This window comes from Triplophysa dalaica, chromosome 7 (genome assembly GCF_015846415.1).
Source record: "Triplophysa dalaica isolate WHDGS20190420 chromosome 7, ASM1584641v1, whole genome shotgun sequence".
Classification (NCBI taxonomy): Eukaryota; Metazoa; Chordata; class Actinopteri; order Cypriniformes; family Nemacheilidae; genus Triplophysa; species Triplophysa dalaica.
Window position 1 is genome coordinate 23,961,958 of NC_079548.1, and position 15,289 is coordinate 23,977,246.

Consider the following 15,289-nt stretch of genomic DNA (forward strand, 5'->3'; position numbering starts at 1 on the left):
AATTCATACAAAGTATGTAGTCTCTAAAAAAAGTGTCTATTAAGAAAAATCCATAATGCATGTATATTTCCCTCATTTTTACAATGTAAACTAACCTGCAATTTTATGTTTTAAACAGAGATGGTGACAGAGAGGCTAAAGTTACAGATCTCATCTGTAATGAAACCTCAGAAGAAAAAGAAGAGAAAAGGGTCGTTTCTCAGTAGGGCCTTTTCAAATGACGTCACGGATCTTCTGTTCTGCCATAAAGCAGTGTTTCATTACTTCCGCTAGCATCTCAGAATGGAGTTTACCAAGTCCCTTGCACAGCTGCCACACATACGGCTAGATGATGTACAACATCTTTCAGACAAATTTTCGCTTGCACCAAGTTCAAAGCTAGATAAAGTATACAAATTCTTCATTGAACAGTACCTGTTTGATTATGAAGGTAAGTGTTTTCTTTTCTTTTTTGTGTTTTAGCGAAGGTGCTAGGATAAGTACTTTAATACGTGTTGTGTCAGTTTTTTTTTCACTGTTGTTAAATTCCAGCGTGACGGCTAAACAAAGTTTTTCTTCTCCTTGTTTGTTGCTAGGCGGATGTTATGATACACTGCGGAAGTTAAGTTACTTCGTTGTGAAAAGGGCGAGTTCCAAGAATGCAAAAATGGAATTGTGTTCTTGTGGACGCGCCACAATGATTTATGGGACTTCAAGCGGGTTCGGTCCGCTGAAATCTGCATTCAATGTATCCTTGATATTATCAAAAAAACATCTGAATAATATCATGCGTTCTCTCTTCTTGTGTTCTTGAGTATTAAAACCAGACTTTGACGGTTATTGATGACGTAGAGCGAGAACATGAGGACACAAGCCTGCTGAAGAACTCATATTGAGAAACGGCCAAGGATTAGCTTCAGCCAGGACTAGGTATAAGATAAATTAGAATATTTAGGACGCTTAAAGAATATACTTAACAAAAAACATTACTGTGTGCATCTTGTACACAGGTACATGTTAAAATATGTCAGTGCAGGTTGGTTTTGATAATTTTGATTAATTGACATTTCAGTTCAGGCCTGTCCGGGAAACTGCCCCTAAAAGTACAAATATTTGCATGCTTACTAAAAATCTTCATAACAGGTAATGACTAATATTACAAATACATCATGTTTATGAACTCATGTTTTATTCACACACACCCAAACACAGAAAATGGAAAAGGCGGTGTTTAAAACATATGGAGAGTCTGATGTTAACAGAAAACAGACACTTTGCTCGGAGTGCATGCCATCAATGCAACAGAGCACAGCACAGCCAAGCCACTGTCAGAGACAATCAACTCTGATCACATCAGTAAAAAATAAAAAAAACATTAATGCATTCATTTAAAGAGTCATTTTGATTGTAGTGTCGGGTAAGTATCCAGGTAGTTGCAGGTAGAGGAAGATGCAAGGGGCATCCATAAGGAGAATTGTAATTGCAACTTATTACAGCCCCACTCTCTTTCTGTCCTCCACTCCATCTATCCAAATAGCCATAGGCACAGATGGAACATTGTACAGATAAAAGAGTCCAAACCGGACAAAGATTTTCCCTTGAAACTAAAATTAGAAAGAAAGAGAGAGGGAGCTGTTGTTTAGGTCATGGTCAAAATGAGACCGAAGTCAGTATCTGTCAGCCAGACATGCAAAATGAAACTCTTTGCCAGTTGAAGAATGGCACTGGTTTAATGTCTCTACCTTTAACATGTCTATGTAATGCCGCTCTTTTCTTCAGGCAGCTACTGGGGTAATGTGTGGACCCACACGGCCAGGGAACCCTGCCAACCAAAGCCGGCACTGCAGTGGATCTGAAGTCCAGGGCGTGAAAACACAGCCCGGGACCTGGCACCGTTTATTTAGCAGGTCATTAAAAAGGAGATGTGTCTCCGCTCAGATAAGCCAGTGGTCGTAACGTTTGCCATTTCAGAACTAACTCTGTTTACAACTCTGCTAAAAGATCTTTAGTCATGCCAGTCCAGCGCTTTCATGCACGCCTAAGAAAACCAGGTCACGTGGATCCTCATAAGCACCCATCCCTGAGAATGTTAAAGATTAATCCTATTATAGAATTTAGGCTTGTGCCGCCTCCATCACCACACACATCCATGAATCTTTAAGAATTGCACATACACCCACACGCATGTGACACCCAGTGGGGTCCTGGCACATCCTGTGTGTACACATTGAATCCCATGTGCCATTGCAGCACACACCACAGCACCACCAGCCATTAGCAGAGGCAGGGAGAATCATTCAGCTCGCCGTCAGCTCAGAGGGAGGTATCTGACTACGGGGCTGTTGTCATGGGGATGGCAAGAGACATGGGTGAGAAACAGCGTGGCTTCATCCAAACCAGACGCTCTGTGGGCAGAGCTGCGTTCGGGTTCGCACTGATCTCATGTCAGTTGAGCATTTGCTCTTCTGGTAGTAGAGATGACTTAGTAAGTTTAAGAACTGATCCTATGTCAGTGCGAAATGCAGAAAATGACACTTAGACCTGACATCGCCAGTTTGGACTTGCTGGTGGGACTGCTCATATCTACCATAGAGTGGAACCACATCTCAGTTGAGGGCAGAGACACCCTTTTCAAATGTGACCAATCCATTTCTTTTGTATACATCTAGAAATGGTTAACACAAGACTATTTTTGACACGATATGGACAACATCCTCAATAGACCAACCCACACCAGATGACCACAACACCATTTGTTGTCCTAATGTGACAGCCTAACAAAGCAGATGGAATATATAAAATAGTTTAGAGTCTAATTTGATAAATGGCTTCATCATCCTTCCAGCAGTAGCGTTGCGAATTTGGGAAGCTTTCAGTTAGAGCGACAGGTCCAAGATAAACTGCTATCCTGGTTCTGTAAGCACTGCATTCCACATGAACTGCACACCACAGGTTACAGCGATCACCGAGCAGCAGGCTGTCAGAAAAGAAGCTGCGAGGAAAAGTCTCACTTTGACTTACCCATTAAAAACATCCCGTAAAGGTCGCCGGAGTCCTCCGCTTTATCTTTTAAATCAAACAGATGTCGGATGTGGAGTTCAAGAAAGCAGAACCATGTAAATTGAGTATCGACACCTCGTATGATTCTCGAGAACCAACAGCTATAGCAATGGGAACGGGTCGTCAGACTTTGGCTACGGCGTATGACTGGTTTTCTCCTTGTGACTCAGAAAACGCTTCCTCACTGTTTAAAAGGAGCAGGAATTTCAAATGGCTACTAAAGTGGGGGAATTTCCTTATAAGAGTCAACGCCATCTTGAAAACATTAGAAGAACTGGTAGCCAAACATTCCTATTGGTTTGCAGACAACTGGGATGGTGTTCCTGTTTCACAACACTGGAGGGACGTGGAGACCGGGAAGTGGCGGCACCCTCGAGGGCCAAGCTGGATGTGTGTGTGCTTGTGTGTTGGTGTGTATGTTTGTTGTTGAGTGAGCGCATGTGTAAATTAGAGGGGGCTGGTCAGACATCGGTCCCACAGTCTGACCGGTACCAGAGTGAGTCAAGTTGGAGTGAGTCCAGGGCTCATGTGGGAAGAGGACGAAAGAATTTGGGAGTGAAGGAGAGAGGGGTGAGGAATTGGTTGCGCATGCTTCTGACAGTGCGTTTTTGTCAAGTGAGTCTGGTGGATGTGGTCCGTTTGTGGGCGTAAAAAGTGGTGAAAGAAAAGGGAGGAGAAAAAAGAGGGGTAAAAAAATAATGTGGAAGAAAAAGTGAATAAAAGCAGCCGTAAAGATAAGAACTAAGGAAGTTGAGAGTACGAGGCTGTACTGTATGTGTGAGGTGACAGTCAGTGTTTGTTCTGTGGCTCGGTGGTTAACCACTAAAACTCAAATCAAAAAGTGTGGGGTGGTGAGCATTTCTTGTCTAAAATGCTCAGAACTCACTTCAACCAAACGTAACTGTGTACTTTGTTGAGCCAGCATGGTAAGAATAAATCAAACTTAACATCACAAAGTCAACTCTTTTCTTTTTTACTAAAAACTCTTAACATAGCAAGTAAATCTTCTCGAAAACTGTTTTTTACAAGCATATTCAAAATTGTCACTGCAAGATTTGTGCTGGCGTGTTTGATGTTGATAATGGCAATGCCCTTTTGGTTTTGAAAGAATGCATGACATTTATATGTGTGAAAGAGAGAGGAATGAAATTAACATAAAACATGCAGCATCCATACTCGAGGCTTCAGTCTTTTGCATCAGTTTTATTACAATCAATCATTAATAGTGGTCTGTCTGCACACTGTTTGATCATTGTGAAGGGCATGAACCTCAGAGCTCCTGTGCCAGTAGTCAGGAATCAGACAACTAACGGATGGTTGTCTGAATGTCAAGCTCGGCAGAGGGCACGTTTTATGGGCACAATAAATAACCGGGCCGGAGCGATTCGTACCATGGCAGGAAGTAGCTGGGTTTCAGACAATACATGCTTTTGTTGGGGAAACCTGGCCAACAGGAGTCAGAGCTTGGTGAGTGTTATAAGAAAGAGTAAAAAAGAGACAGAAAAAGAGAAGAGAATGTGAGAATAGATAAATGGAAGGGGAGGGGAGCAGGATGCCGAGTCACGGCTTGTTACTATGGTGATGAGTTGTTCCTATTTTTGACATTCATCAAAAGATCAACCAAACAGAGAAAATTAATCCTTGTCCTTTCTCTCAGTCTGGCATAGAGATGTGGACAAGATTCAAGATCTTGATTGGAAAAGTAGATTTCTGTTGGACAGAGCTAGCATATTGCTCTGAAAGACAGAAATACAGTGGACAAGCCTTGTGGCATGCTTTTTTTGTCCTTTTCACAACTCATAGTCAGTCACAGTCATCCATTTTCAGAGTGAGTAAATAGAAAAATCTTGTATTCCTTTCTAAGGGCCCTATCCTACACACGCGCAATGCAGTGCAAGTGTATTTTTCAAATTGTCCTGTCCTACAGCGCGTTGTTTAAATAGCAAATACATTTGCGCCCATTTGTGGGCCCATGGGAATGCTGGTCTTAAAAAGAGGTGTGTTCAGACTCATTCTTTTTTTGAGGAACTGAGAATAGACTGCACCATAGATCAACTTAAACCTGGTCTAAAGTCAATGCCACATTATGTTTTTGGTTATTTAAAGAGCGCGTTATGCACCTATAGACGGGTGCGCAGTGCTCGTACGTTCGTACGTTACACACAGAGGGACGTGCAAAAGCACACAAACATGGCAAATATTAAAAATAAATGGACTACAATCTAAAATATTATTATTGTGTGCATAAAGATAAAAAATCTGGCTTGTCCTGCAGATGGTCTCCTTGTGCGTTTTAAAGAGTACATAACTAGGGAGTTTTAAGGTCCTACTTTGATATATGGAGTGTCCAACAAGTTTATGTACACAGAAGGTGTAAAAACATGATTATTTCGTAATAATGGGCAGTTATTCTTACCTTACTTCTTGACTGACTCTCAATTGATTCATTCCGCAATTCATCGGTCTAATCCCCTCCTTTCTGCTAGCCTAGTCTGATGTGATTGGTCAGATGGTGTAGTCTGGCCAACAGCCTTAATACACACACATCACCTCACAGGAGCTGCAGTTCACACCAGACTTCTGCTATTTGGCTCTGAGCGGATCAGACACAACCTCAATCACAAACTAATCCAAGAAGCAATGAAAAAGTCCTACTAAAATACAATGTACATGTTACAGTGCAGGTTGCACTATATGAGCTCATGCACTTCATAATAATGCATAATGATGCAAATACTCTTCAATCCTGTTGATACTTTTTATTTTTACAGTAATGTAATGTAAAATAAATAATAACATGCTTTTTCTTGTTTATCTATTCTATCATTGCTAATGGCCTTCAGCCTCTTTGTTTGAGTGGCCAACTCTCATACTGGACCGATCACTGTTTCGAGTCTTACCTAGAGAAGGTTTGGGTAAAACCGGTTTTAGTTGTTACAATAATTGTTTTCATTGTTGTATAATTTATACCAATCTAATGTGATATACACACATTAATTCCATGTAAATAATAATAAATCCAATATATATATTTTAATCTGCATCATTTGTATTTAACATTTTGGTATTTGGCCATTTCCAATAGTACCAGTGCAAAACTGGTTCTATCATCTGAGGGCTTTAAGACACTAATAAATGGTTGTTCTGTAATGCTTCTTTAAATATATATATATAAAAGAAAGACAAAGTCTTAATTGCTAAATGTATTGCTGTGGGCTATAGGTCAGTGATTTGCTTATGGTAAAATATACAATACTGAATTAAATAGTGTAAAACAAATGCTGATAAATGTAATAAAAGCAATGAAACCCATTGATACTAACTCAACGTTGTTTGTTCAGGCTGGTGAGACACTCAAACCAATAGAACCAACAGAATCGATAGCACCACTGCGACTCAATGTTCATACTTTTCATCATCCTACACAAGGTTTATGGCAGCCCATTTAATGCTGAGATACAAAGCGGTTTAACATCAGGCACAGTCATATTTAGCTTATTGTAATGCCTCTTCTGCCACTTTCACATAGTCAAACACACACACACAAAAACGTCCAGAGCCGCCCACAGCTGTGTCAGCCCATTTCCCTACAATTCAATCTGCTCCTCTTTCCCATGATGCCTCCCATTGGCACAGCGGAGAGAAAATCCCCCACAGGGCCTGTGCAGTGGAGCTGATATGGAAAATGATTTCAGAGAGCTGCTCAGACCTAGAAAAGCTTATTTCATTCTCTTCCACTCATGAGACACTCACTTTCCCAGCACTGGACTCGGATGACAACATATTACATACCATTTTATTATAGAAATAGTAAACACATTAGGTGTGTACTAATAGTATGGCAACAAGTTTATGTGAATTTTTTTTACTAAACTGTTGTATTGTAGTAGTGAAAACCAAGCCTTTCTGGTTCAGCACATTTTTCGCTTTTGAATGCTTACATATACGTGCATCCATGTAGAACACCTGCAGTCATAGGAAATCATTTGTTAAACGTGCATGTTAGTGTAAAACGTTCATGTTAGAAAGGGGTTAGTGCAAGCACGGAATGTTATGTTTAAGTGTGTCTAAACATGTGATTTGCTGTATACAGTAAACTGTATTCAATATTAGCAAGGAGCAGAGAAATCCTGTAATGCACTTATTTTCTTTATAACTGATTATTTACTTAAATAGTTACTTGAAACAACATAAAACACTATCTACAAAAAAAGAAAATTACTGATCAAAGTCTATAGTGCATGACAATAATAAAGTTACAGGCTTCCTTAAAACAGAATCGGTCATCAACAAAAAGTTGAATCTTTCACTTAAACATTCAGTCAGTTGAGATGTTCAAAGACAACCAGAAATTGAATCCAAGAGACTTGGCTTATGGTCCAAGCTACCCCCACATGACACTGGATAACATGGGGTATATTAGAAAAGAGGGGTTGAAATAGGATTACTGGAGATGCGTAGACAGCTGCTTATATCCCCTTTCTAAATTCCTTTTAAAGCATTCCAGGACAATCTTTTGGTACTTGGGAGAAAGTACCTAAACGACCATTTGTCAAGGCTAACACGCTCACCTTAGACACCAAGTTCTGGCTAACAAAAAAACAGCATAAACTTCTATCAGACGTGTTTCTCACAGAAATGACCTAAAGCCGGAAGTGTAGGTGGTGTGGGCCAACTCAGCTGGATCTCCAGGAACACAAAGATCTGTATTGCTCTGATCCATTGTTAACAGCTCCCATATGTTACAACCAAGCTGGGCTTGAGTCATCATGTTCAATACCAACAGAGCTCCCACAACAAGCCCCTCATTCCACCCAAACGATCTCACATGACTCCACAGTTTGGGAAAAGCAAAGGGGAATTTTTACAGATCTGGTTTGTGTCGACCGCTGTTGCTCAATTGGCTGGTTTCTCATGCAGTGGTGAGTAAATAATCTTCCATGTTTAGAGGTCCAAAGTCTCTGGAGTTTAGGTACAGCAACTGTGTAGGAGTTCCATGGAAATACTGTTTTGTCTCTTCTAAAGTTCTCTTGAGAGATAGAAGTATGGTGATGTCCAGAATACATACTCATTTCTGCTACAAAACATCAACCACAGGATCCAAACATGTGTGAGAAAAGTGTTGTGTAGTATATTTGCGTGTGTATCACAAGCTTCTGACGTTATTGTTGAGGCAGTAAAGTATGCAAGTGTGTCTTACCAAGGCTTCATATCCATGGGCCACACATTTGCCTTCACCACATCAAAAGGTACCCCTGCAGTCAAAACTGGGTGGTCTCTTTTAGCTGTGTGACCAATAATCTCAAAACAAACAGGTAACCACGGGCATACAATGCTTTGCTCTGATCTGTGTATATTTCAAATCAGGCCAGATTGAGTGGATGTTTGAGTCATATTTCACATTACTTTTATTTCTGATTACATTAACCCAAATCCAGATTATTTTACCTTTACAATCTACATTTAAATTCATTTAACTTCATGTATTTTTACAGTTGTCTCATTTGTTTCTGTTTTATTTCTCTTAAGCATTTAAAAAAACATCTGATACTTTGGTTTTTGAGAATCTGATACAATTGAGAACTCCATCAAATCTTCTGAAAGAGCAACATCTGAGCAACATTTCTCTTGACAGGTTTCAAGAGATCAACCCAGCCATACATTATATGTACCATAATGATCTCTTTAGAAGCTCTTCTATGGTTAAAGTATGATACATGAAGCAACACTGTCTGGTCTACACCAGTAAGTGAACTCTGTCTACAGGCTTGATTGACTCTTCATTGTCTTTATGGTTCCTGTTTCCAGTTATTCCAACCATCTTCAATACTACTTTGTCACTCTTTCTCTTCGCCACCATTTTCCATCCTCCCCTATCACCTCCCTTCTCCTACGTGTTCTTATCACCCTTCCACTCAAAGGTCTTTTTCTTTGCAGGCATGTCTCTCTTTCGTTCCTGTTGGCTCAATTATCAGCTCCAGAGTGGATCAGTATGCTGTGTTCTTGTATTCCACATAAATCAGACCCCCAGTACAACACAAACATCCTGTTTTAGCTTGTCCTCCTCCACTTTACTTAATTTTAGTCAGGGTTTCTTTAAAGGGGGTCTAAAATTCCTAGAGAAAGCATTTCTTTAAGAATTCCCAACCATTTTTATTAGGGATGCACCGATACCAGTAATGGTATTGGGCCCGATACGTAGCCCATGTACTTGTACTCATATAGGTAAACCGATACCAAAAGACTAACTGAAATTTGTGCTTTGAAAGTTTGTGACAAGCACATACAATTGTCTTTATTCATAATGTGTTTTGAGGCAGAGTTAATAGTTTCAGTGTGTTGGAAAATGTACAGGGAGGCTACAGGCATCGGTATTGGTATCATCGAGTACCAGACAAAATATTGGTACTCGTACTTGGTCTTTATAAAATGGTATAGGAGCATCCCTAGTTTTTATACAGACCGAGTCTGCAAGAAGCTATACCTTGACAAAGGCTACTTCTTTGGCTGAAAAGTTAGCTCTTGATAAATTGTGAGTCTTCAGCTATTCTTTTTTCATCTTTAAATAAAAAAAAAATACATGAAATCCAAACTGAGATTGTCATACATTTTTAAAACACTATTTTTGTTTAATGCTCATGCCCTGAAGGTTTGAAATGTAAGGGTGGTTGTGTTAGCATGGTAAAGCAAAAGTCACATAGTAGTAATAGCCTTACAATGAATGTCACAACATGATTGACACTGTGCTTGTACTGAGGTACCCACTCTTTCCGATTCCCATTTCTCTAATTCTTTCACCCAGGGCATAAAATTGACCCAAAACCCCCTGATTCTATAAAAGAGTTGGCATCATTTATATGAAGTTTCCCTCCAGAGGCATAGGTTCTATCCAGAGGCTAACTCTATCGTGTAAACATGCTCTTTTTTTAGAGATGTAACGGTATGAAATTTTCACATCATGATTATAGTGAACAAAATTATCATGGTTATCAGTATTATCACGGTTTTGTTCAAATGTGCTGGGAATGTCCAAAAAGAACTGATTTTCTTAAATATATTTTTATATTTATGTGACTTGTTAAAATGACCTTTTGTAGAAGGCCGTAGAAATTTCTCATGTTGTGTACCTTAAGTAATCAGACATTCATCTAAACAAAACAGAAATCAGAAAATCATCTGTCTGCACGTGTCAGGTGTAATCGGGTGTACTTTAGGATCAGTGTTGGGTCTTACTAGTTACTAAGTAATTTGTATCTGAAATTTAATTACGTTTCCCTAGAAAATGTAAAGTAAGGGATTACTCTTATTTTTTCTGTAATTTATTTACAGTTACTTTTGACGTAATTAAACTAAATACTGTGTGTAATATATGTGTGTGCAATAGTGGAATTGACATCAAAATTCTAAGACATTCAAAGTCTAACTTCCGCGGTTTAATGTATTATTCTCACATTTGTAATACTTTGGTCACTAAATAAGAGTACTTTATGTAGATTAATATTATTTATTTGAATGAATTAAATAAGACGTTTCATGTCCATACTTGAATCCCTTAACTAATCAAGGCTGATGTAGGATATACTAAGTAACAAGTAATAAAATACATTTTGGAGAGAGTAATTTGTACAGTAATCAAATTACATTGCAATTTGTAACTAGTAATTAATTACATTTTCAGAGTAACTTACCCAACACTGCTTAGGACCCAGGAGACACCTGCAGTCAAAAGAGTGATCACCAAAGAGGCAGATGGACTGTCTGTCTAAAGAAATATGATGTAATCGTGTTTCAGTATATATTTCCCCAAATATGCACATTTTTGGACCAAAAGCCCTGTGATCACAAATAAACGGGAGCAGACGAGGATGAATATGTATGTATCTCACATCAATAACATACTATTTTGGTGTTTTATTTTGCACTCCTGACAAAAACAAACGAAAAACATATTCATAATGTATCAGTTATGCAGTTGCTAACTTTGGCAGACGCTGGACAGTAGTTACCGTTAGTAACGATGAGTTGGTACTCTTTTTTATTTATTTATTTATGGCATTTTTGCCTTTATTTGACAGACAGTGATTTTCAAATATGACATGACATTACTAACCGTTGGACGTATTGTGGTTTATCATAAAACCGGTAATCATTACATCCCTACTCTTATTGCTACAAAACATGTCAGCTGGGCTGAATGAGTGTCGACAGAGGGTTTGGAAGGGAGTGTAATGCTGATGTAGATCATAAGACTTCTATAAGCTTCCTCATGTAACAGCAGAACAGAACCACTTCTTTAAACAGTTCATGTACAGTCCCAGGTGTGTTTGTGTGGAGTCACGTAAGCCGAGGCAACTGAGAAGAATAAATGTGTTCTTCCAAGATCTTCAGAAATAAAAAGACCGCAAATGTGACAGGAGCAACCATATTATGGCCAATGGACCTCCGATCTCTTATCCACCCCCTCATGCTTTTATTCACACCAGCTGTAAGCTTGATGTACACGTCTTTTATACTGTATGCTCCGTAGCTTCACAACTATACAGCGCAGGAGAAAGAAAGACCGGTTTTAAATAAGCACTAGTCTTCTATACAGGCTTCACTTTTGTAAACTAACAGACTGCTTGAAAAATACTGCAGCATTCTATTGTACGTACAGCAAACTTTGGTCAATTGCATTGTGTTGTAGTATCTTATAAAAAGTATACTATAGGATTGTATGTTAAACAGTCTGAAATCTGTTTTCTATAAAACTATAATTAAAGTCCTGGATGCTAGCTGGTCACATCGTAAGTGCTTTGTCAAGAAATACCTGCTCACCTGCTGTCAGCCCTAGAGAATGACTCAAATGTGTCATCCAGCATGTTTCATATGATGGCCTTTGTGAACACAAGGCCTCACATGGCAAACAGCAGCTTTTCTGAGGTTCTTCTGCACTTACATGAACAGAAAAATAACACAGCATAAGGATGAACCATGTTCTTGAATACTGTATAAAGACGTGGAGTCTTTCTCTACGGCATACACACTCAAGCACAATGACATAGCAAAATTACCTCACCCAATTTGGTTTATATATTGTTGGTGACACGTAACTGAAGAGAAATGTCAGAAGCTCTTTCCGTCTTAATAAATTCAAAACAGGAAGACATTTCAAACTAAATTCATCCAACCAAATTCGAGTTTATCAGCATCATAACAAAGCTGGAGTACATTATTTACAGATGAGAGTACACTTCCTCACACGCACATACAGTATGCTGAGGATTATAATAAAGCACCAAGATCTCACAACTGGCTGTTTAAACCATCAAAAACTAAAACCAAAAGGAGATAAATATGAAAAAAGCCTGAATCAATCCACAGATGTTAAGACAACAAAGTTAAAATACACAAGAGCCAATTTGTACAACAAACGTGTCTCTTAAAAAAACATCACATCAACAAGCAGTCTGACAAACCAAAAAGAGTTCTCTGTTCATTCTGAATCAAAATGTCTTGCATTTCAGTGAGTGAGTCAGTTGTCACATTGATTCAAACTGAAAAGACATGAGTTCAACACTAATTTATTCAAAGAAATGGGTCATAAAAGTAATTTGTTTACGAATAAGACATCCCGGGGTTGAGCTGTTTCATGCAGTATACACAACAAAGCTATGGCAGAGCAGCGCAGGAAACACTGACATGCAATCTAAACATGTCAACTAAATCCATTCATGACATAAATCTGATAAAAACAACATATCTCTGAAAATTAAGAGGGGTGTTTACACAAACAAACAAACAGAAGTTTTTAGCTGTTCATAAAGTTTGCCAACTATGCATTTTGTGGGCCTGAAGACTTCAAAGTGCAAGTTTTGAAAAAACAACACCGTTATAATCCGTTTGTAAACTACAAAAACACAAATTTGTCCCTAGTCTGATTCGCTAACCATTGTGGATTCCCGTCACTACATAAAGTCCCCGCCTACGTTTTGCTAGCACTGCCCGCAAAAACTTCGCTCTTCTCCCCCAAACACTGTTGCTTGTGAGCCTCATTCGCGCAAGACCAATCACAGCAGACTAGACCATCTGACCAATCACATGAGACTAGGCTAGCAGAAAGGAGGGGATTAGACAGATTAATCATGGAACGAATCATTTGAGAGTCAGTCAAGAATTAAGGTAAGAAAAACTGCCTATTATTACGAAAATAATATTTTTTTACACCTTCTATGTACATAAACTTGTTGGACACTCTATGAACCAACGTAGGACCTTAAAAATCCCTATTTATGTACTCTATAAGTGACATAACCAACAGCTGACCTCACTAGTACACTCTTAAAATTAAAGGTGCTTCACGATGCCATAGAAGAGCCTTATTTGTGTAAATTTTTGTCCCATGTTAGTTTTAGTCCAAAGTCTTTAAGAGAGGGGACGTGGACAGAGCTAGGTTGCAAATTGTTGTGACTTGTTTTGAGTCTTACATACAAAACAAATACTGTAGACACACTGTCTTGCAGAGCACATGACACACACTCTCCCCGGCCCGCCGGGAGGCCGTGAGCTGGCGATGTATTCTGGCACACTCCTGAAAACATTTACAGTCATAGCAGTCTTTCAGACCGACACGTCTTCAAACAGACACACGTTGCCACACCTTCAGGTGAGAGACATAAAACAAACACACTTAACTCACCTGCATTCATTACAGTTATTCTTTTGAATAGTGTCATCCAAAGCAAGTACGCATTGGTCGTGGTATGCACTTGTTGTTATGAGTATGTTTTCGTTTGGAATCAAACCCATAACTTTTGTCAGTTCTGTGCTCTATCAGGTGCTTCAGTTGCTTAAAATCATGCAGATCGGGCCTTGTACAATAAAGGACTGTAGTGGCATACGACCCATTACAGGACAATGTTCCCTGCTGCCTATGTTATTTACACATGGAAGCAAACATGGAGTAATGTAACAATAAAGAGCGGAACCAGTCCTAAACAATACAAGGAAGAATGTCTATTAAGGAGTTTACGGTTGCACAGCAATGTTGCAATTTATCAGAATAACGCAGGTGTGCAGAAATTGGCCATTTTACAACAGTTTCAGATGTGGAACATTTCATCTTCATAGAGACACAAACAACTGGAAATATCTCACTTGCCCGTCCAAACCAACTGAACGCATTATGGAGATGTGCGGCATCTGAAGATTTGCTTCATGTTCTGTTCCGGTTGTCTTCAGCATTGTTTCTTGTCAGTTACTCTCAGTTATAATATTAATCTCAATGCTGTCCATTGTCTATTATTCCAGTATCTTTAAAGGATGCTTAACATGGTCAACTTGTCAAAAAATGAGTTGGGTGTATTACGCAATATTTCTATGTTCGATACATTCCCCCAGCGATTGTACAGGTTTCAGAAAGGTTTTTTCGAACATATGAAACTGATTTGTAACAACTTTTCTTAGTCCGTTATTGGACAATTCTCTCGGAAAAGCATGCGGCCGACCACACGGCAGCAATGAGAGCAGTGGAAGTAGCATGCGCAGACATCACTTTCACTTGTAAGCAGGAGAGAGAGAGAGCATACGTTCGCAAAGTTCAGGTGTTTGTTTGTTCACTGCATTTGGGTGATGAATGTTATATAAACTGTGGATATAACGCTGGATTTGGAGATCGTTTTAAACTGATATATGAAGCCGTCCCAGCGCTACAAGTTGCCGGACATGAACCACATGCGGTGAGTAAACTGATGTCTGTGTTTTGTTGGCAATGGGTGCACACGTGCTTTGGTTCAGCCTACTCCTCCCCCCTGTATGTTTTCGGAAACCATCGAAAAGCTGTATCTATCTTTTATAAATATGATCAAACTAAATTCTCTTCGAAGTTTTCAATACTATTCTATAGGTACTCAAGATTAATATGAGATTTGCAGAAACCCTGTCTGTTACGCCCGCTTTAAGAATTGCTATCGAAATTCTATGACGATGAACAGCACTATGTTGGAATAGCATAACGGCGCCAGTGACAAGGCATCGCGGGAACAAAAAAACAAAGCAGAGAAGACATGAAACAAAACCTACGTTGAGACACATTGATGCACACCACTCACCCATCTTTCTAAAGGAACGGCCCTAGGCTCTCAGGTGCTTGAGCAGCTAGTTACTGACACACTGCCAGATAAAGTGCACTGAGCAGTCTGACCTCTCTACAATAATCACCAGCTCAGAAGATACATAACTTGCAATTCACAGCCAAGTAACACACATACAC

At 39.3% G+C, this 15,289-nt stretch overlaps 1 protein-coding gene across 4 annotated transcripts in view; it reads right to left on the reverse strand.

Annotated features, from left to right (window-relative positions):
• The window catches only part of LOC130426932 (BAH and coiled-coil domain-containing protein 1), a 78,700-nt gene that overhangs the window by 50,031 nt on the left and 13,380 nt on the right, over positions 1-15,289 (reverse strand). Inside the window, exon 1 of one of the 4 annotated variants that reach the window (XM_056753943.1) lies at positions 3,001-3,615. The exons of the other annotated variants lie outside the window; for them this stretch is intronic. Within the exon in view, the coding sequence (XP_056609921.1) occupies positions 3,001-3,013 (13 nt within the window). The 5' untranslated portion in view covers positions 3,014-3,615. Of the gene's footprint in view, positions 1-3,000; positions 3,616-15,289 lie in introns of those variants that run through there. 4 annotated transcript variants of the gene reach the window in all.